The following is a 24742-nucleotide window of genomic DNA, read 5'->3' on the forward strand; positions in this document are numbered from 1 at the left end:
GCTCAAATAGACAACCGAGGCCCTTTCTTTTTTATTTTTTGTTAATTTTTTTTAATATACAAAAATACAGAGTTCTTCCACGCTCGCTCCAGCCGGAGGCTGCCCGCAGCAGACCCCTCGTGTCCTCCCTCAGGAGGCCCTGGTGCCGCAGCCCCACGCAGGCCTGGCCCTGCACCAACAGCAGAGCCCCGCCACAGGCTGGAGCTGCCCCTGCAGCCCTCACAGGGCCGGGGTGACACCCCCACTACCCTGCAGGCGCCCAGCGCCCCCCAGCTCTGCCCCTCGCCGAGCTCAGCCAGATCCTGCTTCAGCTGATCCACATGCACCCATAGCCACCTATGGCAGGTGTAACAGGCTGCCCAGCTACAGGTACTGCAGTGTTAGGTGCTCACAAGCTTGACCCGTCCTGCAGAGCTGTCAACCAGAGGTTAACCTGCTGACTGCGCTGTCCGTAACTTTTAAAACCCGCTCACTCCTTTCCAAGTGGAGATCCCATGTCTGCGCTGCTTTAGCTCAGGCAGGCGAGCCCCAGGCTCGCAGACGGTGGCCAGACCTCAGCGGGAAGGGTGCTGGCAGGTCCACATGTACAGCAGCTCAGTCAAGCAGCTCTGGCCAGAGACGTCCTAGGGCTCCAGCCTCCTTCTGATCTCATCAACAAGCTTTTCTCTTGGGATATCAACCTACAAAGCAGAGAAAGAGGTGGCAGCACCGAAACCCTGAGCAGAGCACAGTTCAATCTGGCCCTAGAGACTTGCTGTGGACACTGACACAGTTGGTGCTGGTTTTCTGGAGCAGATCTGTGCTGCAGCTCCCCAAAGGAACACCAGCACTGGGGGAAAACCCAGAGCCTTTTGGCAATTGCTGGATTTTGGAAACACTTTTGAAACCTGGCGTAAAAAGGCATTCTCACCTCCTCTCTTGTTGCGACATCTCGCAGCTTGACGACTCCATCTGTCAGCTCCTGCTCCCCTACAATGGCAGCCAGGGGGATCCCCGTGTCCTCACAATACTGCAGTTGCTTCAGCAGTTTAGGATCCTTCTTGTACAGCATCTCTGCCTAGAAGGAGCAGAGAAGGTGAATCATTAGTGCAAAATTTGCTCTGATGGATCCTGGAAAGGAACAGCCAGCACCAAAACCCCACAGAAAACTCTGCCTCATCGCTCCTGCAATGAGCGGTTCCCTTTAGTGCTCTCAGCTCTCTCCTCAGACCTCTGCCTGCTACATCTCAGACAGCCCTGAAGAGACACACAACGGAGTGGCGCTGGTCTCGCTGTGCTGCAGCTCCCTTAGGCTCTCCCTCCCGCACCCCTACCAGTGCCAAGCCCACGTCCTTTACCTTGATCCCTGCATCCCACAGCTCGGAGATGAGCTTCAGCCTCGCAGCAAGCAAATGTTTGTGGGGTGTAGCCACCAGCACTTGTGTCTCAGTTGTTCGAATCTTCTCCCCGGAAGCCTGTGGGGACAGACACGCTCGGGGGAGTGACAGGCTCTGAGGGAACCTGCAGCTCATCTGCTCATGTCTTCAGACCTTAACCTGGCTCCCCACAACACACACACTCAAGCAAACCGTCACCCTTCAGTGACTGTTCCTGAGCAAGGACAACCTTCCAGAAGCAAAACACGTGCACATGTAAGACAGCCTGGGCAAGTGCAATGAGTCCCCCAGAGAAACTGCATTCTGACATGCTACTTAATTGTGTGCTGCTGGTCCCATGGGATCTTGCCCTTCCTTCCTCCCTCTCAGATGGGACCTGGACAGCTTTCTAATGTCTCCTTTGATTCTTCAGCTACAAACACATTGCTTCAGCCCTACTTGCTACAAATCCAAAATTCAGAACTAAATGCAGAATGATGAATTTCCTCACAGGCTTTCCTAGGGTGCTCGTTACAGAACAAGAGCCACAGCTGTTACTGAATTAATCTCTTTACAGTCCCCAGGATAGAAAACTTCACAGGCAGGAGACAAGAGCAAAGTGGCTCAGGAGGAGAGTTATGAGGCAGGACCAGAGCTCAGGGCCCATTTCTGACATGTCCTTGGCAGCTGCTACAAAATGCTGCGTTCAGCTGCCCACAACTGCATCGTGATGGGCTGCAGAACAGGGCTCTGTCTTCTGTGCACAGACATTCCTGCAGGAGAGGACCCATCTTCTCCACCCAAATCCCCTCCTCCTGAACCCTGTGGAGCTGTAGAGCTCTGCAGCAAATGACAGACACGTCCTAGAGCCTTCCCCGTGCCACGCACCACCCACCTTCACCCTCTGCTCCAGGATGGAGAAGATCCGCTCGATGCCAATGCTGACCCCCACACAGGGCACCTTCCGTCCCTTGGGATCAAACATCCCCACCAGCCCATCGTAGCGGCCGCCTCCGGCCACGCTCCCGACGCTGACGGGCTCCTCCACATGGTCGTTCTCCTGCTGCAGCAGCACGGCCTCAAAGATCACCCCCGTGTAATAGTCCAGACCCCGCGCCAGGCTCAGGTCGAAGGAGATCTGCAGGACACGGGGAACCCCCTCATTGGGCGCACTAGGGGGCCACGAGGGCAGCTCCCTCCTGCTCCCACACTCCTCACCTTCCCCGTGATGCCAAACAGGGTCAGGTACTCAAACAGCAGCTTCATGTCGCCCAGCCCCTCCTTGGCCAGCTTGTTCTGGGACAACTTTGGGTCCTGGAGGAGCCGCTCGATCAGGTCCAGCCCACCTGTGAGAAGGAGCAGTGTTGGTGCCTCACACCCCTCTGGCGCTGGCTCTGTCTGGCCCAGGGGAACAAGGCCAAGGGCTGGACCCCACCGTGCTCACCGTGCAGCTGGACGTACTCCCCGATGCGATCCGCAGCCTCGGGAGAGAGCCCCTTCTCCCCCACCATCTCGCTCCTCACTTCTTCCCATGGCATCTGCAAGGGAAAACCAGCCACTCCCAGTAGCTGCTCTCAGCACCCACTGTCTCCACCAGCCCGTGTATTAGCAACACGTGTGGGAAGACAGCAGTCAGCAATCTCACTAACAGTCCACGTCTCTCTCACAGGAATTGTTAACAGAAACCACTGGAAATGTGGGGATCTATTCTTAACCACACCCAAGAGCTCCCCAAATCCTTTACAAACACCCATGGCTCAGTTGCTGTGAACCCCTTTCTGATGAGAACAGCCACAACACTGTGTAGCCTGAGACATCTGCCCCTCAGAATGGCCACAGTCTCCCCACAAGCACAACCCTTACCTTGTCCAGCTTGTCTATGGTAGAGCACGTGGATATGAACTTGCTCTCCGGGATGCCGCAGACGGCAAACACACCATTCAGAATCCGTCGGTCGTTGACCTGAGGTGGGAGAGACACACTTGGAATCACAGAAACGCAGAATAGTTTGGGTTGGAAGGAACCTTCCCAGCTCCCCCAGTGCCCCCCTGCCATGACAGGGACATCTTCACCAGCTCAGGTTGCTCAGAGCCCCGTCCAGCCTGGCCTGGGATGTCTCCAGGGATGGTTCAGCCACCACCTCTCTGGCCAACCTGGGCCAGGCTCTCACCACCCTCAGGGCCAACAGTTTCTTCCTCATGTCCAGCCCGAATCTCCCTCCTTTAGTTTAAAACCATCACCCTTTGTCCTACCACAACCAGGCTCTGCTCAAGAGTCTGCCCCCACCTCTACCTCAGGGGAGATTCCCCTCACCATTTCTTCCTGCCCCAGTGGTGCGGGCAGTTGCAGCTGCGGGTGTTTCCTCTGGACATTTCATTGGCACCTCAACCTGCCAGGAGGGGAAAGCACAGAGGAGGAAAACCACCCAGCTCTGGTCTCACCTTAATGAGAAAATCCCCAAGCTGCAGGTCACTCAGGATCTCGTGCACGATCTTCAGGCACTCGGCGTCGGGAATCATTGGGTCAAACTGCCCAGCAATGTCAAAGTCCTGGGGGCAGAAGAAGCAGAAGTGGCTCCTGGCCCAGCTGAGACACTTTGGCTCCACCGAGCAGCCCCGCAGCAGCCAAAGGCAAACCAGCTGAAAAAACCCCCACCAGTCCCTGCGCAGTCTCGGCTTCTCGCACGACAGCCACCACAACACTCACGCACTGGTAGAACTCCCTGTAACGGCCCCGGGTGGTGGCCGGGTTGTCCCGCCTGTAGACCTTGGCAATGTGGTAGCGTTTCATGTTGGTGATCTTGTTCATGGCCAAATAGCGAGCGAAGGGCACCTGGGGCCGAGAAGTTAAGGAGAAGAACGCGGAATCCCCCTGAGCTGCACAAAGCTGAACTGCACAGCTCCCATCTGCCTCCCGCTGCACAAACTGGTCTCTGATCTCCAGGGAGCATCAGCCAGGGCTGAGGATGAGTGTGGTGAACTGCTCAGAGCTCCACCAACACCAGGACAACTCCATTTCCTTCTCCTGAACCACAGTGTGTCAGCGTCTCTCACACACACACCTTACCAGCTCATTTTACCCTCTCACGGTGCGATCAGAGAGAATTCAATGTATAGCACAGACGTATAAATATGCAGAGAGGACCTTTTCAGGGAGACACGAAGGTGGAGAAGGCCCTGGAGGAACACCTGCTTTGTACCTGCAGCAAACAGCCCCGGGGGCACTGAACGGTGGGGTGAGCAGGACAGGAGTACAGAGCTGGGGACTGTAACTGGAAGGAGGTAACACCAGTACGGTGGAGCATACTGGTGCATGTCACAGACTGTGGAAAACCGGGGAGCTTTGCTGTGGGGTGGTTTGAGGTGGCGGGTCCACTGCTCATGGGAAAGGGGGTTCCTGTCACCCCTATGGGACCGCACATCAGGGCCCAGGTGACGCAACCAGGGCAGCAGTGCCCTTGCTGTGTCCCCGTCTCCTGCGGGTGCAGGATACAGTCAGGTCGTAGCGCAGGGCCAGCAGCTCTCCCCCCTGGTCCTGCAGCTCGTAGATGAGCTTCGCCTCCTCCCCGTACTTCCCCACCAGCGTCTCCTGGGGAGAGGGGATGGGGCTGGGGGGGCAGCCAAGGAGCTGTGTCCCCATCCCCTCTGGGGTGGCTCTGGGGTGCAGGGTCCCCCGGGATGGGGGACAGAGCACAGAGCCTGTCACCCCCAAACCCCACAAGTGAAGCAGAGAGGGGAACAGGACACACACCCCCGAGACCCCTTCAGCACAAGAGGGTCCAGGGCCCCATCCCCCCACACAAGGGGCTCCCACAGATGTGTCCCTCCAGTCCCATCCCAAACCTGCCCTCCGGCCCCTGGAAATGGGGTGCTCCCCAGTCCCACAGAGGGAGAGGGACCGCACAGCCCCGGGGTCACCCACACTTCAGGGGGAACAAGGGGTCCTGGCGCCGCCTCACCCGCAGCTCCAGCACGGGGGTGTCGATAGCGGCCGCCCCGTGCCGCTTGAAACAGGTCACCACGGCGGCCAGGAGCCGGTCGCGGAGCGCCGTGTGGGCGGGGGGGTGGTCGCGGGTGCCCTGGCCCGGGACGGAGAGCGGCCGTCAGCGGCGGGAGCGGGGGAAGCAGCGCCCGGTCAGCGCCGGCGCAGCCCCCGCTCCCCCGTTACCTTGGGCGTCTTCAGGACCAGGCCCCGGGACGGGGGACAGCGCTGCCCGAGCGGTTCGGGCCCAGCCCCGCAGAGGCTGCCCCGGGTCCCGGAGCAGCGCGGGCCCGCCAGGCGGCGCCCGGCGGTGGCGAGCAGCCCCAGCCCCAGCCGCAGCATGGCCGGCCCGAGAACCCGGAAGCGGCCGGGCCACACGACCGCCCCCCCGCGGCGCTCTAGGCCAGAACGCGGGCACTCGTTGGTGCTCGGGCGGACTACCCCGCTTTACGGCCCGGGCAGCCACCGCGCGACAGTTTGCGTTTCCTTGTCGCTCGCACCCTCACCATGGCGTCGGGCAGCGGGGTAGGTGTGGGCAGTGGGGCGGGGGCAGCGGGGCCGCGGGGCCGCGCTCTCGTTCTCTCCCTCGCCCAGTAGCCCCTGGGCTGTGCCGGCGGCGGGGCCGAGGCAGCGCGGGAGGAGCAGGCGGCGCCAGGGCCGCCCCGCCCGTTCGGGCCGCGCTCGGGCCTGCAGCGCGCCCGGGGGGTGACGGGCCGCGGCGGGGCCGGGGCTGGTGCGGAGGCCCCATCTCTGCTTTGCACCCCGCGGTGCTCGCTGTGCGGGGGTAGCGGGAGATTCGGGGGCCCCGCAGAGGCCTCGATGCCTTCAGGGCTCGGAGGAGGGCGAACCCCCCGCACCGATCTTCCCGTTGCCGCCGGGCGGTGTGCGGGGATCGAGCCCCGGGTGGGGGTGCCCACCGGCCTTCAGCCCGTCCCGAGGCCTCCTGGCGCTGGGCCATGGTGGAGGCAGCTCCTCCTGTTCCCCTCTTTTCCTGCCCGTCCCTCTGGCTTCCCCGGGGCAGCGCTGCCTGTTTCCTGGCTCTGCTGGAGCTGCTGCTGCTGTCTGCCCTGCATGGAGAAACTGCGTTTTCTGTACCTGCGATTCATAAATCACAGAATCACAGAATGTCAGGGATTTGGAGGGCCCTGGAAAGCTCACCCAGTGCAATCCCCCCATGGAGCAGGAACACCCAGAGGAGGTTACACAGGAAGGTGTCCAGGCGGGTTGGAATGTCTGCACAGAAGGAGACTCCACAACCTCCCTGGGCAGCCTGGGCCAGGCTCTGCCACCCTCACCAAGAACAAGTTTCTTCTCATGTTTAAGCGGAATCTCCTGTGTTCCAGTTTGTACCCGTTGCCCCTTGTCTGATTCTAGTGGTGTTGGTGGATTTGTGCAGTGTAGCAGTGAGCTCTGACTGCCGTCATGGATCCCGGAGGATCTGTTGCTGGGAATGCTGAGATGGGATGGGTGAGGTGGGTGCCACTGGAGTGCTGGAGCAGTTCAGACACCTCAGGTGACACCCCAGAGAGTTGTCATCTCCACAGGGGCTGCGCTTTTCTGTGTTCTCGGCCACTTTTCCCTTCCCTTAAAGCTGCTGGCTGAGGAGCGGTGAGGGAGGTCAGGGAGCGGGATGTCTGCCCGCCAGGACATGAGACCCGGGGTTTATTTGTGTCTGTGTCCTGTTAGACTGAGCCTGAGTTGAGACTTATCTTGTAGTCTTTGGTGCTGATAGTGGCAGATTGTTCCTTGTCCACCTCCACAGGGAACAGGAGGCCTTGGGGCACTTCTGCTCTTTAATTGTTGTTACTTATTTGGGAAATACTCTCTTGTCACCCAAAGTGGTTCTTAGATAAAGATTTTAGGGCTTGCGGCCGCCCTTGCCTCCACCAGACCAGTTCAGAAAAGTTCCTTTGGATAATGTCTAGCCAAAATCTTGTTTGGGGTTTAATTTCTTTTTAATTTCTTTTCCTATGCCTGGAGGAGGGAGATTGGTAAAAGATCTGCAAAAGACTCTTTCCCTTTTATTACAAGCAGAGAATGAAGCAGCAAGTAAATTGCCTCCTTTCCGGGCTCCCCCCAGCTATGATTTGTGATCATGCGCTGGCGTGCAGGATAGTCTAGATTCTGGAAAATACCCCCAAACATTAATTTACACTCCGTGATATTTTCTTTTCTTTTGCTCAGGGTGGTTAATAAAACCTGTTATGACATGCTTAAAGTGCTTAAGAAACTCTGGGAATAAATGAGAATTTTTCTGCGCCTCCCTAAGGCATTTTCATTCCTATCAGCAGTTGTTCGTTCCATTTGAAGGATTGCCCGAGGAGAAAACCTTAAATGACTGTGCTGCTGCTGCTGTGGCTTCAAATGAGATTTATTTCCTTTGGATTGTGATTGGATTCTTGATTTGGCTGAACAGAGGAGGCAGTGGGGTGGGGGGTCTTTCTATCCTGGAGGTGTTTTAAAATACATCCATCCTTTTTTAATATGAAGCTGAGAGCCTCTCACTGCCGTGCCAAGAGAAATGCGGCTTTCTGACCCAACGGGAGTTCTCTTCTCTAGAAAATAAAGAAGCGTCAGAGTTACGACCGTGACCGTTACTGGGTGCACATGGGGCAGACCCAGGGAAGAGGCTGCGCTGGTTTGGTGAGGCTGGACTAGCATGAAAATGGGATTCTTCCCCAGTCACTTCTGCCCTCAGTGCTGGTGATTAGGTAAAAATCCGCCTCAAAAGAGCAGTTTTGGTTTTCTGCAGTGCCAGCTTCACCTGAATTGGGCTTCTCTTCCCATGACCTGTCCTGTCGCTGCTCCGCAGGGCTCTCTGGGGAGCTGGGGCAGGACCAGGTGGTTTCCCTGGTGTCTCCACACCGTGCTGTGACAGACGGACATTGCAGAGCTGTTTCTGGTTGTTTGTACAGATCTCACTTGTAAAACTCAAGTGATTTCACAGCAAACTCAGTGTTTTGGTTCCTGTAACGTGCAGACGTGCGGACAGTCTCTGCGGGAGCCAGTGTGCTCAGCCTTCTGAACTCCTGCGTTTCAGTCAAACTCTTTGTAGCTCATGTTCTGTTTCATGGCTTACTCATCCCATATTTGCAGCTTGGGTTTAATTGCTGTTTGGAATGGGGGTGTGTGACCTGCTAACACCTGCACCGTGTTCATCAGGTGGCACTTGTGAGGTCTCAGATCAATCCGTTTAAATCCCGTGTCTGTCTGGTTTTCGGAGCGAAACCCTGGCTGTTCCTCTCAGGAGCCATTGAGATTAACTTGTTACTTTTCTCAGTGCTTTGAAATCCTTCTAGAATAAGTAGATATGGGCATGCTCTGTCATTCTCTTAAGCTACATCCTTAATTCCTAGATATGAAAAGAGGACATGGGGGTATAACGTAGTGTCCTTAATTTACTGCTGTGGCTGCACAGGCCAAGCAATTCCACCTCTTTTCCCGGTTTCCCATCAGAGCTACTCAAACTGATGATAAACATTAATATGCTTTGTTTCCTTCTCAGACTAAGAACTTTGACTTCCGCCGAAAGTGGGACAAAGATGAATATGAGAAACTTGCAGAGAAGCGGCTCACGGAAGAGAGAGAAAAGAAAGATGGTGCGTAGTGCCTGGCAGGGAGTCACCCCAGCCCTTTGCATTTGAGAGGGACAGAGCGGCTGGAAGTGAAATCCAGAGGGAAGCAGCAGCAGTTCAGGGCTGCCTTGCTCCCATCCTTTTTCCTCTGCCTGCCACTGAATATATTTTTTGAGAAAAGTAATGACTGAGAACCTTTGCCTCTGTCTTCCTGTTCCTTGGGGAGGGAGAGGAACAATCAGCCCCTGGAAACAAGATCTCAGAATATGGCCCAAGTCAGAGCTGGAGACACCTCACAGATCTATTTGATTCTAATAGTGGTTCCTATTCCTGGTTCGGAAATAGTGAGGAGGAAATGATCTTTTACAGATTAAAAAAAAAAAAGATGTAATTTCTGCATGAATCAAGTAGTCCCAGATTCCCGGCAGGCCCCTTTTCATCAAGGGCACCGTGAAATCCGGCATGTCAAGCTTGACCTTTTCTGATAAACACTTGGTTTTGTGTGTATGTTCTAGGCAAACCAGCTCAGCCCGTCAAAAGGGAACTTCTGCGGCACCGAGACTACAAAGTGGACCTGGAGTCGAAGCTGGGGAAAACCATTGTCATCACCAAAACCACCCCGCAGTCGGAGATGGGCGGGTAGGTCGAGGTGGTTTTGTTGCAGTCCCAGGGCTGTGCTGGTCAGGCCGGGGGACCCTGAGCCCTTACGGGGATCCCCTCCTGGGTTTGGAGGTGGTGCTACCCTGTGTTACAGCTGAACAGGGTCTTTGGGGTGATGTGTGGAAGAGCCACAGCAGGATGAGTCTCTCCTAACGTTATTATGTGACACCAGCATTGCTCTGCGTGCCCGTAGCGCCAACCACGAGCAAGACTCTGCCTGCTGGTGATTTGAGTTTCTGATTTGGATTTCTGTGCCCTGGGAAGGGGAGAAACATCCACCTACCTGTCCCTAGGGATGGTATTAGGTTGGTGCAAAACTAACTGCAGTTTTGGATGTGAATTTTAAATCGTTATAACTAGGCTCAGACACATCTTCATTATGCCACTGTGCTCCTCAGCTTCAAGGCTCTCGTGTCCTTTGCGAAACTTCTTGACCCACCACTGCACTGAACCTTTGTTAGCAGTTCCTGGGCCAAAGTGCTGTTGATGTCACGAGTTGTCTTCGCTGCTTTATGACCCATTTTGAACTTGAATAAGAAAATCACTCAAATTTGCTTTTAGTCTAGTATCATTTCCATAGCCTAAACTAGATGTAAAATAAGTAATAAGTCAGTAGCGAAAGACCATAAAGTGAGAAAAACCGTGACTGATGGATCACAGATCAGCTGATGATTTGGTTTCTGTCATCTGTCGGTGTTGGTACCTCGTGGGCAGCACTGGCAGTCTGGCCTGTGCCCTGCACATTCCTGTTCCCTGGGGCTCTCTAATGAAAGTCTCTTGCCCAGGAGAGAGGAGCTGTATCACAAGCGATGTGCAGATTTCACGCTGTAGGTTGTCTCAAAGAGTTGGGAGATGAGGTGATCTTATGCTTCGGAGTTATTGTTTTCCCTCTCCTGCCAGGTATTACTGTAACGTCTGTGACTGCGTGGTGAAAGACTCCATTAACTTCCTGGATCACATCAATGGCAAAAAACGTAAGGATAATTTTTGTACCTTAGAATCGTAGAATCGTTTTGGTTGAAAAGACCTTTAAGATTGTCAAGTCCAACCACTGCCCCACCCCTAGCACTGCCCCATGGCCCTGAGAACCTCATCTCCGTCTGTCCAACCCTCCAGGGCTGGTGACTCCAGCACTGCCCTGGGCAGCCTGTTCCAATGCCCCACAGCCCTTTGGGGAAGAAATTGTTCCCCAGATCCAACCTCAACCTCCCCTGGCGCAACTTGAGGCCGTTTCCTCTGCTCCTGGTGCTTGTTCCTGGGGAGCAGAGCCCGACCCCCCTGGCTCCAAGCTCCTTTCAGGCCGTTCAGAGATCAGAAGGTCTCCCCTCAGCTCCTGTTCTCCAGCTGAACCCCCCAGGTCCCTCAGCCGCTCCATCACACTTGTGCTCCAGCCCCTCACCAGCTCCGTTCCCTTCTCTCCACTTGCTCCAGCACCTCAAGGGCTTTCTTGGTGTTAGGGTCTGAAAATTGACCCCAGGATGTGAGGTTTGGCCTCCCCAGTGCCAAGGACAGGGGGCAGTCACTGCCCCGGGCCTGCTGGCCACATTTCTGATACAGGCCAGGATGCTGGTGGCCACCTCGGCCATTATTCATTTAAATGGGCAACAACTTTTCCCAGTGAGACAGAAGTGAAAGTTTCACTAAGTCTTAATGAATTATCAATTCCAAGCTGGTCCCTGAGCTCCAGGGTACGATCAGCGTTTACACCGCTGTGGTTTGCTGAGGATGAGCAGAGTGGGTCAGTTTGACCCTGGAGCTGGGTCCAGCAGTGTGGTCCTGCATGTGTCTCTGGTTCTTCTCTCTGTTCCCCAAGATAAAGACAAGAGATCAGAGTTCCCAGTTAATCAATCTGTTCCCTTCCTGTGTTTAACTTGGAAAAGAGGGCTGTACCCTAATTGAACTGGCTCCCATTTCACAACTGGGCATTGCTTCTCCTCAAGATACTCAGAGAGCGGGGAAGTGGAAAAAGTAGAGGAGCAACAGGATGTGCTGACACACTCTTGGCACATTGTTCAGCTCCTCAAAGTGATTATTGGCTCCCCGTGGAAGTCAGCAAATGGCCCCTTCACCAGAAGGCAGTGATGTGTGTGACCCCAAGCTGCACACTTGGCTGCTTGAACCTTTGAGAAATGGGGTTTCAGAAGAGAAGCTGAGGGCCAGTTTTCTGTAGCTATGGGAATAAAACCCAGTGTGCTAAAGCCCTGTGCTTTTATGTGAATGGGAGGAGGACGCTGAAGCGCTTTGTTTGATGTGTTGGGAAATGAGCAATGAGTCCTTATGAGAGAAACTGAAGTAAAAAATCCTGGCATGACTTTGCATAGGCCTGAGATGAAGGGCTGAACTGGGGTTGGTGACTTCAGCCGCTCCTCATACAGCTTCCCCTCTAAGCCCTTTACCAATTTTGTTGCCTCTTCCGGACACTCTCCAGTAGCTTTATCTCCTTTTCTCCTGTGTCCCCAGCCCTGCACACAGTGAATGCTCCAGGTGAGGCCGCCCCAGTGCAGAGCAGAGCGGGACAATCCCCTCCCTGCCCGGCCATGCTGTGCTGGATGCACCAGGACACGGGTCCCTCTTTGCTCCAGAGACACTGTTGGCTCATGTTCAACTTGTCATCAACCAGAACCTGCAGATCCCTCTCTGTGGAGCTGCTCTTGGGCCTCTCATTCCCCAATGGACGATGCTGCTCCCTGTGCTGTCAGTGGGGGGCGGCCCGTGAGCCGGTGCAGTCAGGTCAGGCTGGAGCTCCAAGCCTGGGGGTGTGTGGCCTTGACCCTGAGTGTAGTCTGGCCTGAACTTGCTTTGAGGAGAGGGGTAACAGGCCGGAAGGGGCAGCTGTGCTGAGAAATTTAAATTGGGATCGAGGACAATGTGCAGACCCTCAAAAGCCACAAGTGTTGCCAAGCGTGACTGATTCCACTCCTGTTTTCTAGACCAGAGAAATCTGGGCATGTCCATGCGGGTGGAGCGCTCCACACTTGACCAGGTGAAGAAACGCTTTGAGGTGAACAAGAAGAAGATGGAGGAGAAGCAGAAGGACTATGACTTTGAGGAGAGGATGAAGGAGCTCCGTGAGGAGGTGAGCAATTCCCCCTATGAACTGTTTTGTGAGGAAATGAAGCCAGGTTCCTAATCTTGTTCCACAGAAGCCCTGTTCTTGATAGCATAGGCTGCTTTGCTGCTGTGAGTGGGGTTTGTTTCGTTGTTCTTTGCTTTCTAAGAAGTTTGCCGCTGCTGCCCTGGAAACCTTTTTCCCCTCCTCCTGTGTGAGGATAGCTTCTGGTGCTTCAGGTTTCCGCTGTGAGTGCCACAAGCCTGACAGTGCACCCACAAGCCTGACAGTGCACCCACGTTTCGTGTCCCGTCATGTTGGAGCTCATGTGCTCTGCGAAGCAGATATGTGTCCTTGTCCCTTCCATGGTTCTTGGGATTGCTGGGATCCTTCTCCACGTGGCACGTTGCTTGCAGGTGGGCTCCCCGAGAGTGGGAAAGCTTTGTGAGTGGTGAGATATGTGTGGAGGGAGCGAGAGACAGGAGATTCCTCTCAAACCTGGGCTCAGGCATCAGCTCCCTGGCATGAAGATCAAATCTATTTGAAAACCTGACAAAGTTATGACAGTTGAGGAGCTTCTATGGATGTTTCTCCTCCATCAGCAGTCAGATACCAACCAAATGTTAAAAATTGCTGCTCGTTTGTGTCTTCCTGCCCAAGCCCAAGCTTTGTGTCACTGCAGGGTGCTCTGGTGGGGCGCACACAGAGCAGACCTGTGCTCTGCTCTCGAGCAGCCTTTGGTGCGGCTGAGCCTGGCCTGTCTGGGGGAGGCGGGAGGCAGGTGCCTCAGCAGTGCTGAGGGTTGAAAAGCTGCTGCCAGTCGACACATGGCAACAAATAAACCAGCAGCAGCTTTCGGTGTAGCTGTCTCCAGGGCACGTCTGTCTGCAGCGGCTGCGGCTGGTGATGGGGACGGCAGGAGCGGCTCCTGAGTTGGGAGCCGGAGCCCTGGTTCTGCGTTGCCCGGTACAAGGCTGGCGCTGTTCCAGGGCTTGTGATCCTTGCAGAGCAAAACGCTTTGATTAGAGCAGCACAAACGCTTTGATGCCAAAACCCCCCCGAGCTGCTGGGAGCTTCAGCTTCTGTTCCAGTGAGCAGCTGTCACTCTGCCAGGCTGAGAGCCAACAGGCAGTGACATTCGGCACCGCAGCCGCTGGAACGGGGCGTCATACAAGCGAAAGGCTCTTGCTTCAAAAACAGCTTCCTCTTGCCTCAGTGTTGATTCCAGACAAAACTTCGGACATTTGTTCAGAAGAGAGTGTTTCATAACACCTCTTTTTGGCTACAACTTGTGTGTGGGACTCCCCCTGTGGGGTGGTCAGTGGGGCGGGAAACCTCCTGGGAGGTGCAGGCCAGGTTTCTGCTGGCTGCTTTCATAGAATCACAGAATCATTTAGGTTAGTAAAGACCCTTTAAGATCGTTGAGTCCAACAGTTACCCCACCCCTGACACTGACTCATATCCCTGAGAACCTCATCTCCACGTCTGTCCAACCCTCCAGGGACGGTGACTCCAGCACTGCCCTGGGCAGCCTGTTCCAATGCCCCACAGCCCTTTGGGGAAGAAATTGTTCCCAAGATCCAACCTCAACCTCCCCTGGCGCAACTTGAGGCCGTTTCCTCAGACACAACCTGGGTGCGGTTGGTAGGACCGGGGTTAACTGTGCAGTGCTCGGTGTCTCAAAAGCTTCCTCAGCTCAGGAGGCTGAAGTGATTTTGCTGTTCTGTCCCTTGCTGCAGGAGGAGAAGGCCAAAGCCTACAAGAAGGAGAAGCAGAGAGAGAAGAAAAGGCGGGCGGAGGAAGATTTGACATTTGAAGAGGATGATGAAATGGCAGCCGTGATGGGTTTCTCGGGTTTCGGCTCAACCAAAAAGAATCACTGAGCAGCTCTGGACTCTCCTCTTTCTTGAAACAGATTGTTTTTACCCAGGGGACTCTGGATAACTCTTAACAGACTTGATTGAGGACTTGTATGTTAATCTCCCAGTGGAGGTTGGCTGGAGGAGTTGAAAAGCGATTCCACGCTCTACCTGCGCTGCAGAACAAGCTCTGCCTGTCATTAGCTTCCCTTCTCCTTCTGTGTCCTAGATCCGGCTGCTCCTCGCTGCTCCGTGGTCCTGTGCACACAGGGAACTGCTCTGCTGGGTACGTTTTTGTGTCAGTGAAGTGCAACAGTTCTGTACAGATGGCCTGGTTCAGGATTCGTCTGGTTGTTCCGGGCCCTAGTTTGTTCTAGTTATCAGCAAGGCTGCGTGTTTGAGACACAGGGAGCGATTCCGTTGCGTTTTTGGATCGTGTAGGTGAGGGAAATGTGCCGCAGAGAGCGGTGCTGAGCGGCACAACCTGCATCGTTACAGCTTGTGCTGAGCAGAGCTGGTGGCTGCATGGAGTCGGGGTCGCTGAAACTTTCCTGTGTATTTTATCTGCAAGGGATCCTGCCCTGCTTTTCTCGGTGTTTCGTCCCATCACTTCAGTATCTTTAAGGCCAGGGAGAAATTCCTCCCTGCGACTGATCTAGGATAGAGCAAATGAAAGAAAGGTGTGTACAATTTGCCAGAAATAAATGGATCGTTTTAATGGGTTCTTTGGTGGGAGTTTGATTCTTTCGTTGTTTCCAGCGCTGCTGTTTCTCTCCAAGAAGAGCTGCTGGTGTCTGTCAGGCTGCACGGTGGCCTTGTTGGGACCTCGATGGAGCAGAGGCAGGGCTTGTCACCCCCTCTCTCTCCGCTCAGCTCCCCTGTGCAAGCACTTGCCACCCTTCCTGGCTTTTTAAAGGAATTTTGGAGATGAGTGTAAGACCATGGAGGGGAAGGGAGGACGGGACTGGGACCTGCGTTTCCATGAGCCCATCCAAGACCAGGCTGGGCCACAGTCCAGTCTTTACCAGCCTGGGTATATTGAGGGCCATTTTTGTCCTGTCTGCTGGTATCAGCGTCGTGTCACCTCTGCCCTCCCCTAAATCCGCTTCATTTCTGCCTTTATTTACCTCACTCAAACCTTGTGCGACTCATTTCCCTCTACAGTGAGGATTTATATTTCACGTGGCTGGGTTTTTGTAGCTCGGTTTCACTCTCCTCTCTCTTTTTATGTATATTGATGAGATCCTTGCTCTTGCCCTTCTCTGTACTCATACAAATCTTCCGACCCGGGGAAGGCTGCAGTGTGTTTCGCCTGCTCGTTCTAATACATCTAGAACAAATCCTGTAATGCTTTGCTGCTGTTTTAATTCCTTAATCTTAGACCGCTGACAGCTTCATTGCCTCGGGTCTTTCCGCTTCAATTCAGATTATAATCCCCGTTGAAGATGCTATTGAAATGATATAGAGCCAGTCAGAGACAACTGTCCTTGGAGGTTTGACCCTTTTAACTCGGCACTCCTTTGACTTCGGCGAGCGCTTTCTGAGCGCGCGAGCCGGGAAGGCGACTTTCATTCCAGCCACGTACCTAATGCTGTTCAGGCTGCAGCACGTGGCTCCGGCTGAATGGGAGAGAGGAGACGCTTGTGCCTTTGTGCCCTCCGGGGTGCGAGAGGGATGCTGCGGCGGTTTCATACGCATTAAAAGTTTAGGATGTTTCAGAGAAGATTTAGCAGCAGCCATTTTATCCCAGCCACTAGCTCTACAGGCAGCCAAACCCTTGCCGCAGCCTGAATTTGATTTGTGAGGTGGGAGAGGACTCTCATTAACGAGATTCCCCTTTGGTAAAAACCCTGTTGTATCCACACTCCATCCCGAGGCCACCGGTGTCCTCTGGGCCGCAGCCCCAGTGTCCCCGCGCCGCGGCCGCCTGGTCCCAGCGCCGGGGCTGCTCGAGCCGGGGGAGCCGGGCTCTTTGTCTCGGCAGCTCGCTGGGAGCACTGGGGTGTGCGGCAGCAGATACAAGCTCTCGCTGGATTCCCAGCAGCGGGAGCTGCCTCTAGCCAAGGATGAAAAGCTGGTTTCATGGGAGGAAATAATATTTAGAGAAGAGACAGATAACATTCCCTGTGCCTGCTGATTAACCCCTTGCTTCCCCCAACGCTGAAGCAGCGGTTCTCAGTGACTCTTCCTCAGCACTTGCTAAGGATTGTGTTGGATGTGCCCATGGAGGTCAGGGCTTGGGGTTTAATTAGGGAGGAAGGGTTTTAATTAGAGAGGGAGGCTGCAGCTTGGCAGCTTTTCCTCCCTGTGTCCCCCACCAGCAAACAGGGCCGGGCGCTCTGTGCTGGCTGCAGCCCCTTTCCCTGCAGCTCTTCCACAGGTGGGATCTGGTGGAGTAAAGAACACATCTCTCATGGTTCCCACGTCCAGGCTGGAGTGTCCTGCCTGGTCTTGCTGTGAAAATGTTTAGAGGTGCCTGGAGACAGCTTGGTGCTCATTCTCGGTGCCTGTGCAGAGGGTGCGAGGTTCTGCCCTGGCCGCAGAGCAGTTCCTCGTGCTGTGGGGACCCGCGGGGAGGATGTCCCCGTTCAGCAGACCTGCCTGCAGCCCAACCAGGCTGGGGACTGCGCTCAGCTGAGCCGGACTGTTACAGCTCCATCCCATTAAATATTGATGGTGTTGCTGGAGAAGAAGCAGTGGGGCGTCACTGCAGAGCCCAGGGGAAACACAAATCTGTTGTCCCCACCACATCATCTTGCATGGGCTCACCACGGGAGTGGGGGCTGAAGCGCTGTGGAGGGGCTGAGCTCCACTGCCCATGCTGAGAAGCTGCTTTTCCCCTTCAGAGGGGCTGGGAGGCTGCTGTGCCCACCCCTGCTGTCCCACCTTCCCGTTGCTCTCCTCAGGTCCTGCTGGGGACCAGAGCAGCAGCCACCAGATCCAGCCCAGGATTCCCACCAGCCCAGCAGAGTGACTGGGATCAGGGACCAGCAGTGATTCTGGAGGTGTCCCAGCCTGGCCCTGTGCGTTACTCTGCTTTGGGCAGCTGAATTGTTACCTGCTTCAGGGACTTCGTTAGCAAAAAGACTCAGCTTTTTAGCAGTTTACATCAGTTTTATACCCAGCCCTCCCAAAGCAGAGGTTTAAGAGCTTGGCAGGAGCTCCAGTCCTCCCACTGCTCAGGCCATGAGCTACCGCTGCCCCAGTTAGATTGCCGCTCTTGTCGTTTGCCATCATGCAGCTCAAAAACTTCCATGGGCAGTGTCACCAGAAACCCCCTCCTGCTTCTCTTTGACCCGGTACGGTGGTGCCAGGAGGTTGTGCCACCAGACCCACTCTGCTGGGACAGGCTGTGAGGCTCCTGGCTCTGCACCCAACTTCTGCTGCAGCACCGTCCCACACAACCCTGGAGCCCCCAGCTCCACGGACACCCTGTTCACTGAGTGCCACCCCCAGCAGTCAGCGCTTGGCCCAGCCTGTAGCCTGTCCTGCTTTCCTCATGGAGGGGACAAGGTGCCCCCGGGGGAGAGCTTGATCTGTGCAAGAAAAAAACGTCCCACCACTGTTTGGAGCTGGTGTTTCTGCAGGAGGGAGTGGAAAGGGAGGGGACGCTGGGACAGGGGAAGACAAGAGACTTGTGGGGGTTCCCTGGGCTGGGAGGTGTTTGCTCCCCATCCAGAGCTTTGGCTGGGAAACTTGGACACCCATTTTCCAAAAAGGGCACAGCAGGGAGGAGGGGACATGTACAGCGCAGCCGTGCTTGGCCTGGAGACCTCGGCAGGTTGGGCCACTGTCCACACAGTCCCTGCTCAGGGCTGAGCCAAGTCAAGCCACAAATGGGGCCAAGAGGCAACAAATGGTGCTCTGGAGTGTCCCAAACTGGGAGGAAGGAGGTGGCCCCAGTGGCTGCCCCCATCCCTGTTGGGTCTGGTGCCAGGTTGGGCTGGAGAGCCATTGGAGGACTGGGTGGTTCCTGCTGGGCTCAGTGCGGAGCTCCTGAGCAAAGGGAAGATATTTCTTTGTCACAAGCAAAATAAAAAACCATTGTCATCCAGAGAACAAACAGCTCCAGGCTGGAGAAGGATCAGGGAGATGGGGAGGAGCGGGGGAGCGTGGGGACAAGGCTTCCGCAGGAGGTTTTTTGGGGACTTGTGATCTCAGAGCAGATTGCTGCTGCCGGCTGCGCACCAGTGGCACCAGTTCACCCGCTCACGGGTGCCTCCCCAGGGGGCCAGGGCCGCTGTGCCGCGGGTGCGGGGACACGGTCCCTGCGCGGGGAGCTTTGATGTGCGGACAGCGGGAGCCCCAGGCGCTGCCGTGCCTTTGTTCCTCCTGCTCTTTCTTTTCCACCTTCAGATTTATTCTTTTCCCTCTTCTTCCAGCCTGCTGTGTGTGCAGCGCTCCCCCTCCTTTCCACCCACAGCTCCTGTCTTGATTCTCCTTCCCCTCTACAAATAAGTGTTCCTTGGGCTTCTTTGCCTCCCTGCCCAGCTCCCCCCATCAGCGTTGTCTCCTTAAACTTGTTCTTTTCACCCTCCCTCGCCCCCTCTCCCTGTTTGCCCACAGCCCCTTCCCCTGCCCACTCATCTCCCCTTCCCTCCAGCCGCTTGGGCTCCTGTTCGCTCACTCTCCATCTCCCCTTCTCTTGACAGTTTGGGGGAAATCTGTCTGTGTCAACGCACAAATTCCATTATTTATTGGCGGAGCGGAGCGAGGTCCTACACTCGTCTGTAATTGTCTGCAGATCAAAGCGGCTGCTGATGGCAGCTTTGGCTCTCGCAGCAGAACACCACCCCCAGCTCCGCGCTCCCACCCTCCCGCGGGAGTCGGGTGCACGTCGACACCCTCGATGACTGATCTCCCAGACAGAGAGGAAAGAAGTAGGGCTGGTGGGGGAGAAAACAGAGACCCGGAGGATCTGCAAAGCTCCCAGGAGCAGATTGAGGGTGTTGGGGGTGTCTCAGGGGGCCACAGAGCCCCTGGCAGCGGCCAGGAGAGAGTGGGATGGTGGAGCTGGTCCCTGTCCTGGGAATGGGGACGGAGGAATGAAGTGAAGGGGGGACAGAGAAGCAGGGAACATCCCCGTGTCTGTCCAGGTCTGGAAGAACTGGACTTTCTTCTCCAGAGATGCATCCCCAGAGGTCCGGAATGGCTCTGTAGGAGCAGATGGCTAAAAACCAGAAATGGTGACAAAGGAGAATATGTCTTTTTCTACCTTTCCCTCCTAACCCAGGGATGTGGGACTTCAAAGTGAATTGCAAACACCCGTTTGTTGTTCAGGCATTGATGCAAGATGTATGTGGGGCAAGGACAAGGAAACATCCACCCCAACTCCTGCCCCTTGGCCTCCTCACTGGGGTCCCAACTCTGACATTTCCAGCTGCTATTTAGCACATGAGAGGAGAGGAGAGGAGAGGAAGAGGGAGAGGGAGAGGGAGAGGGAGAGGGAGAGGAGAGATTTCAGGATCTAAGCACAGGATCTAAGGGAAGCTGTCATTGTCATGTTTGGGCTGTGTTGGGGTGATGGCCCCTTCCCTGGAGCCCTTTGGGAGCTGCCCAGATACTTTCTTGTGGCTTTAGGACCTTCTCATAGGAAAGAGCAGGTCAGATTTCTTGTGGGATCACCCACATGGAGGGGAAATTGCAGTGGTTTCTCTGCTCAGACCCCTCTCCCCAGGGCCAGTCTTCCCATTTAATCAAGATACACTGGGGGAAACTGGGCTTGATGAACCCACATCTTCCGTCCCACATCAATCTGCAGGTGCCAAGAGATACAGACACCATCAATAGTTCCAATAGCTCGATCCCGGTGCACGGAGCTGTCTGGCTCAAGCCACGCGTCCCCACGCCTTTAGATGTCAAGTTGTCCCCAGGTTTTCCTCCTTGTGACACCTGCCTGGTCCTGCCATCAAACCTCCTCCAGCTTCTTTTTGCATAGAGTTCAGGCAGTTTCACTTCTGCTCCTCCCTGTAAGATATTTTTCTAAGCCTTAAATCATTTTTTTAATCTTCTTTCATAAGTTCAGATGCAGGCGCTGGGCACATTGTTCCAAGCTCAGTCAGCTGGTGCCTGGCAGAGGTGTTACCTGCTCTCTTCCCAAGCCTCTGCTCTTCCCCCGTGCAACCATCACACCGTTGCCCACCCTTATTTTCCAGCTCACTGATCCCCCTCCCTTCTCAGTCCTTCCCAGGGAGAGGACACATTCCCTCAGGACATTTTAGGAAGGGTCTCTAAGAAGGTGCGGGGGGCACAATTGCCACTCTTGGGATAATGGTGACCCAGCCCTTCTTCTGATTTGGATCCAAGTTCTCTTACTTCAAGAAGAGCAAGACACCAACCGTGAGAGCAGCTCCCTTTGCAGGCTTTGGCTTGTAAGAAGATCCCCCCCTCTGAAGCAGGAGATATTGGTGTCCTGAGCTGCCACTGAAGTTTGTGTCCTCCAAGGAGCCAGAACTGGCTCACCCAGAGCTGAGTGGGACCGACCTCATGTCCTGAAAATGCTCAAAAGTAGGAAAAGGCTACAGCGGGTCCACACAGGGCTGGGCTTGTGTCTCAGCCTCTGTCTGTCCCAGCGGAGGGGCTGGGGGATACAATGCTGTGTCACTGGTCAAGAGAATCCAGTTTATTCCACCAGTAGTGGCCCTTGAGTTGGTCACCTCAGCTACACCTTCTTCTCACCTACAAAACACCTGAAACTTCAGGAAAACTTTACTGACACATCATGGGTCTAAACCTGCCTGGTGGGAAGGGTCTACCTGCACTGCTGTGGGGAAAATGAGGGGGGCGAGCAACCCAGGCACCATGCAGGACAGAGCCCATGGACTAGGAATTCTGATGGGAATGGAGTCCCAGCATCCTTCATTGCCTCATAACCCACCTCCGGGCAAGGCGTCTGTGGAAAGAAACGGCTTCCTGACAAACACGAGACCTGCGCTCTCCTGAAACCAAGGCTCTCTGGGCACCCTCGCCTTGGTGAGCACTTCATCTCTGCTCGAGATGGGTTGCTACAGGTCAGGGCTTTCTGAATCCCACAACAGTTTTGGTCATTTGGGGCCTCTGAAGGTCCCTGGTGCATCCTTGCTCAGGGCAGGGCTGGGAGATGAGGTTGCTCAGGAGATCTCCAAGGACGGCAATTCCTGCCCCAGCCTGGTCCCTGTGCTTTTTTTTACCACCCTCATGGTGAAGATTTTTTCCCTAGTACCTAACAGGAATTTCCCCTCTCCAGCCCATGCCCGTAGCTTCTCCTCCTGTCCCTGTGTGCCTCTGCAAGGAGACTGGGCTTGTTTCACGTTTTGCATCCCAGCACCCAAGGGCAGGCACAGTGCCCCACCAGCCGTGATAAACACACTGAGATGGCCACCGTCCCCTTCAGAGCTCTGATTTTTCCTCCCAAGGGAAGGCAGAAAGCCAGAGCTTCAGAGGGGAAGGAGCATGGATTAGGGCACCCTGCTGCACTGAGCTTTGTGGCTTCAAAGCAAGAGACCCCAGCGCCTGACCTTGTACAAGCCGCTCGGGAGTGAGTTACCAGCCGCGGGACCAGCGCTGCTCCCATCTTCAGCCAGGAGACCCCCCCTCCCACCCTGGCTCCCCTCTTGGCACTGCAGACTATAACTGCTCTCGCTTGGAGCAAGAAGGGAGCAGCAAACCCACATGCACGGCTGGGCAGACGGGCGCCTGCGGAGCTGGGGGAAGGGACGTGTGGTCTGGCAGGGACAGCTTTTCTTGCAGATGCTTCTGCTGCCCCAGAACACATCTGGCAGGAAAATGGAGGGATGGTGGTGGCTGGGCAACGTTTGGTGCCTGCAGGCAGCTGGGGGACAGTCCCCTGACCCTTTACGCTCTGTGTGGCTTTTCCAAGGCAGCTCAACCTGCGGCATCTCTTGCTACCTCTCACCCTGATCTCTCCGCCTGCCCTGCCAAGGCACATCAGTGCTGACCTGTGACAACCAGACGTCCACCCGCCTGTGCCAAGACATCTCAGAGTGAGGCCTCCCCCTCCCCTTCTTATACCTTCCAGCATCTTCCAAAAACAAGCTTCTGGCTGCAGTCTGATTCCTTACCCCAGGAGAACAGGGCTGGCAGCTGAATTCTCCTCTGGGTGACAAGGGGATACTTCAAATCTACAGGACATGAAGTGGGGTGATAGCTGGGGTGCTGGACTGTCTCCATGCCATGTCCCACATCCTGCTGTCCACCCTCCTCTGCTGTGCCCCACCAAAAGAGGCTCTTTTTTGGATTCCACATCCCTCTGCAGCACCAAATGCGCCTGTGCCATTTCCTTCAGGAAGGGTATCCGGGGAACGAGCCTGTGTCCCCTTCTCAAGCCCCCCACTTTTGCCCTAGGTCCCCTGGAATCCTGGGAGCTGGAGGAGGGGGCAGGAGGGGACCCCAGGGTGCGGGGAGGTGAGGAAAAGGGACAGGATGGGGCTATGCCGGACCTCCCTTAGGGGAGGGAAGCGAGAGAGGGGGAGATGACAGATCCCCCCCCACCCAGGGAAGCGGCGATGGAGAGCGGTGGGGGCTGGGGGGGACATCGCCGAGCAGAACAGGAGGAGGGCAGACAGGACCGGGCTGGTGGGCCGGGGCGTGACGGATCCTGCCGGGAGCGGGTTGCACCCGGAGTGGGGAGAGAATGAATATTTTAATCTGAACCAAACAAAAGAGCGAGAGCAGCTCTGAGGATTTCCCGGAACGCACTTGGTCGGAGACAGGGAAGGAGTGGAGGGGGGAAAAGAGACCCCCGAAAATCTCTGTGTCCAGTATCCCCCCTCCCAAATCCTGCGGTGGCCTGAGCAGCCCTCGGGGGGCTCCGGGAGCAGCTGTGCCCCAGTCATCCCACCGCCGGGGTGCCGGCCCCGGGCAGGGCTGGGCGGTGATGTGGGGCGGGGAGGGGGGGACAGAGCGGGGAAGGGCGGGGGGAGGATTGTGGGATGAGAAAGAAACAGATGGGGGCGGGGGGTGACAACGACGACGCCGGGGTGGCCCTGGCGTGGGAGACGCTGCGGGGGCCAGTCCGGCCGTGATCAGCCGTTCCGGTGCAGCTTGGGCTTCACCCACCGGGCCCCGTCCCGGTTCCCCCCGCCGCCCCCCGCGCTGCTCCCTCACCGGCGGCCCCGCGACCGCGGCGCGTCCCGCCTGGGTCGCCCTGAGCTCCCAGGGACCAAACGCCCTTTTCCCAGCCCGACAGACCCCTCCAGCCCCGCCGCCTCCTGCTTCCTCCGGTCTCCCGGTCGCCCCTGAATCCTGCCTCCCACGCGGGTCCCCGTGGGGAGCGGGGGGGGGCGGTTGAGGCTGGCGGTTCCCTTCCCACCGGGGACCGGGAGGCAGAGACAAAGACGGTGAAATATCACTGCACGGCTAAAGCCGCTCCGAGCCCCGCCGAGCCCTTAACTAGATTGTTAGGGGATTATCTGCGCCCTGAGCAGTTGCGGGGCGGGGGGGGGGGGCGGCCGTCCTGTCCCGTTACCGAGCGCCCCGGGGACGGCGCCGGTGGGAGGCGACGCGCGGAGCTGCCCGGGGGCGGCGGCGGATGGAGACCGGTCTGCGGGGAGAACGGATCGGCCAGCGGAGAGACCGTGATCGGTACCGGGGCAGCGAGGGGGGATCGCAGGGGGCTCCGTCTGTCACCCTCCGGGGGCCGGAGGGGACCAGCGGCTCGGTCCTCACTCGCCTCCCCCTCGCCTTTTGCAGGGGGCGGAAAGTTTGTGCCTGCGGGGGGAGCCGCTGGGCGGGGGGGCGGTGGGGAGAGGTCCTCCGCTCTCCGGCGGGATCGTGCCCCGAGAGCCCGAGGGGCTGACACTGGGGTGCCTGGAGAGGGACCGGGATTAGGGGCGCGGGGCTGTGGGCAGGCGGGGTGCCGGGGTGGGAGCAGGCGGGGAAGGGGGGGGTCCTCTGTGGCTCCGCACGGATGGGCTCAGCTTTATCCAGGGCTGTAATCCCCCCTGCTCCGGTAATTAAAAACTCCGCATTACAAGGAAAACGGTGTGCAGGGAAATATAATCAAGTCTGGAGGGGCTTAACCATCTGGTAAAGGTTAGGACCGGCACGGCGGGGGACGCGGAGGGGGGATTTGGCAGCCGCCGCGATCTGGGCTCCTTTTAATCTACCGCGGGGACCAGCACAGCATCTGTGGGGTAATACCGGTGCCCCGGGCAGCGATCGGTCTCGCTGGAGCTCCCACCACCTTTAACGGGACCTGCCCAGGGCAAGCCCCCTCCCCAGGTGCGTCCGGCTCCGGTAGATCGATCCTGGTGTGACCCCGGG

At 56.4% G+C, this 24742-nt stretch overlaps 2 protein-coding genes across 3 annotated transcripts; one reads left to right on the forward strand and one right to left on the reverse strand.

Moving 5' to 3' along the window:
- Positions 1-2: 2 nt before the first annotated feature.
- Positions 3-5710, reverse strand: LOC102091308 (histidine--tRNA ligase, cytoplasmic). 2 transcript variants are annotated; one of them, XM_065030238.1, is made up of 12 exons: positions 5523-5710; positions 5314-5433; positions 4848-4943; positions 4062-4187; positions 3797-3904; positions 3219-3317; positions 2800-2893; positions 2574-2701; positions 2251-2493; positions 1338-1454; positions 911-1057; positions 3-680 (listed from the first exon to the last, which is right to left on the reverse strand). In XM_065030238.1, exons 1-12 carry the CDS (start codon positions 5676-5678, stop codon positions 624-626), a joined length of 1491 nt encoding a protein of 496 aa, XP_064886310.1. In that variant the 5' UTR covers positions 5679-5710; the 3' UTR covers positions 3-623. The 2 variants fall into 2 exon arrangements, with proteins under 2 accessions (XP_064886310.1, XP_064886311.1); XM_065030239.1 differs by lacking the exons at positions 4062-4187; positions 4848-4943 and having other exon boundaries at positions 386-680; positions 5523-5709.
- Positions 5711-5719: 9 nt separating this feature from the next.
- Positions 5720-15201, forward strand: ZMAT2 (zinc finger matrin-type 2). Its single transcript, XM_065030244.1, has 6 exons — positions 5720-5861; positions 8842-8935; positions 9427-9550; positions 10472-10545; positions 12502-12647; positions 14360-15201. The coding sequence occupies exons 1-6, from the start codon at positions 5844-5846 to the stop codon at positions 14501-14503; spliced, it is 600 nt and encodes a 199-aa protein (XP_064886316.1). The 5' UTR covers positions 5720-5843; the 3' UTR covers positions 14504-15201.
- Positions 15202-24742: the final 9541 nt, after the last annotated feature.

The sequence above is a fragment of the Columba livia genome, chromosome 14, assembly GCF_036013475.1.
Source record: "Columba livia isolate bColLiv1 breed racing homer chromosome 14, bColLiv1.pat.W.v2, whole genome shotgun sequence".
Lineage (NCBI taxonomy): Eukaryota > Metazoa > Chordata > Aves > Columbiformes > Columbidae > Columba > Columba livia.

What these genes read in the sequence shown, in the direction of transcription:
- LOC102091308 (XM_065030238.1), bottom strand. Translation starts at nt 5,678, where the DNA reads ATGCTGCGGCTGGGGCTGGGGCTGCTCGCCACCGCCGGGCGCCGCCTG. An exon ending in TTGGGGATTTTCTCATTAAG is followed by an intron (nt 3,318 to 3,796) that starts GTGAGACCAGAG and finishes CTCCCACCTCAG; the next exon opens with GTCAACGACCGACGGATTCT. An exon ending in TCCTGGAGCAGAGGGTGAAG is followed by an intron (nt 1,455 to 2,250) that starts GTGGGTGGTGCG and finishes CTGTCCCCACAG; the next exon opens with GCTTCCGGGGAGAAGATTCG.
- ZMAT2 (XM_065030244.1), top strand. An exon ending in CCGCAGTCGGAGATGGGCGG is followed by an intron (nt 9,551 to 10,471) that starts GTAGGTCGAGGT and finishes CTCTCCTGCCAG; the next exon opens with GTATTACTGTAACGTCTGTG. An exon ending in TGAAGGAGCTCCGTGAGGAG is followed by an intron (nt 12,648 to 14,359) that starts GTGAGCAATTCC and finishes CCCTTGCTGCAG; the next exon opens with GAGGAGAAGGCCAAAGCCTA.